Source organism: Aptenodytes forsteri, unplaced genomic scaffold (genome assembly GCF_000699145.1).
Source record: "Aptenodytes forsteri isolate BGI_AS27 unplaced genomic scaffold, ASM69914v1 Scaffold149, whole genome shotgun sequence".
Classification (NCBI taxonomy): domain Eukaryota; kingdom Metazoa; phylum Chordata; class Aves; order Sphenisciformes; family Spheniscidae; genus Aptenodytes; species Aptenodytes forsteri.
Genome location: NW_008795560.1, coordinates 1 through 667, shown reverse-complemented (window position 1 = coordinate 667; position 667 = coordinate 1). Strand labels below are relative to the sequence as shown.

The 667-nt window shown below is 73.0% G+C and overlaps 1 protein-coding gene across 1 annotated transcript in view; it reads right to left on the bottom strand.

Annotated features, from left to right (window-relative positions):
• The window catches only part of LOC103901340 (neuritin-like), a 5,483-nt gene extending 5,158 nt beyond the window's left edge, over positions 1-325 (bottom strand). Inside the window, exon 1 of the mRNA XM_009282215.2 lies at positions 9-325. Within this exon, the coding sequence (XP_009280490.1) occupies positions 9-325 (317 nt within the window). The remainder of the gene's footprint in view (positions 1-8) is intronic.
• Between the last annotated feature and the right edge of the window lie 342 nt (positions 326-667).

The following is a 667-nucleotide window of genomic DNA, read 5'->3' as shown; positions in this document are numbered from 1 at the left end:
GTACTCACCCACAGACTCGGTGCAACCCCTGCAGCTCGATGCCGGCCACCTCCTCGTCCGTGGCCATGTTTTCCCCCAGCTTGAGGACGCAGTCCGAGAAGCCTTGGTAAACGTTGGCACAGGCGGTGCCCGATGCCAGCAGCCCGGCCAGGTGCCCTGCCAGCCGCCGAGGGGGTCGGCGTGAGCACCCAGACCTTTGCGTGGTGACCACCTCCCGGGCTGACCTGGGCACCCCTGGGCCGCCACAGTGCCGGTGCCACCCAGGCAGGGCGAGCTCCCCCTTCCACGCAGGACGCACACGAACCACGCGCTGTCCCTCGCCCATGCCCAGCCCTGCCTGCATTTGCAGAGAGCCTGAAAGAGCCGCTCTGCCAGGGCAGGGAGCCGATGCGGGGGCAGTCGGGGCGCCCCGCTCCCAGCCTGCCCTGGCTGCTCACCCGCGCCCAGCACCAGCAGCACCAGCAGCCCCGGCCCGGGGGGGAGGGCAGCGACAGGCGGGGGTGCACGGCCAGCTCAGCACCGGCAGCCAGGACCCACCGGGGAGAGACGCACGGCACCGACCCACGGAGCAGGGAAGGGACCCCGCGTCGCCCCCCGCCTCCACACCCCAGGCGCCACCTGGAAAGCGGCCGCTCCCCAGCCCGGGCACCCCAAACCCCGCCCGGGC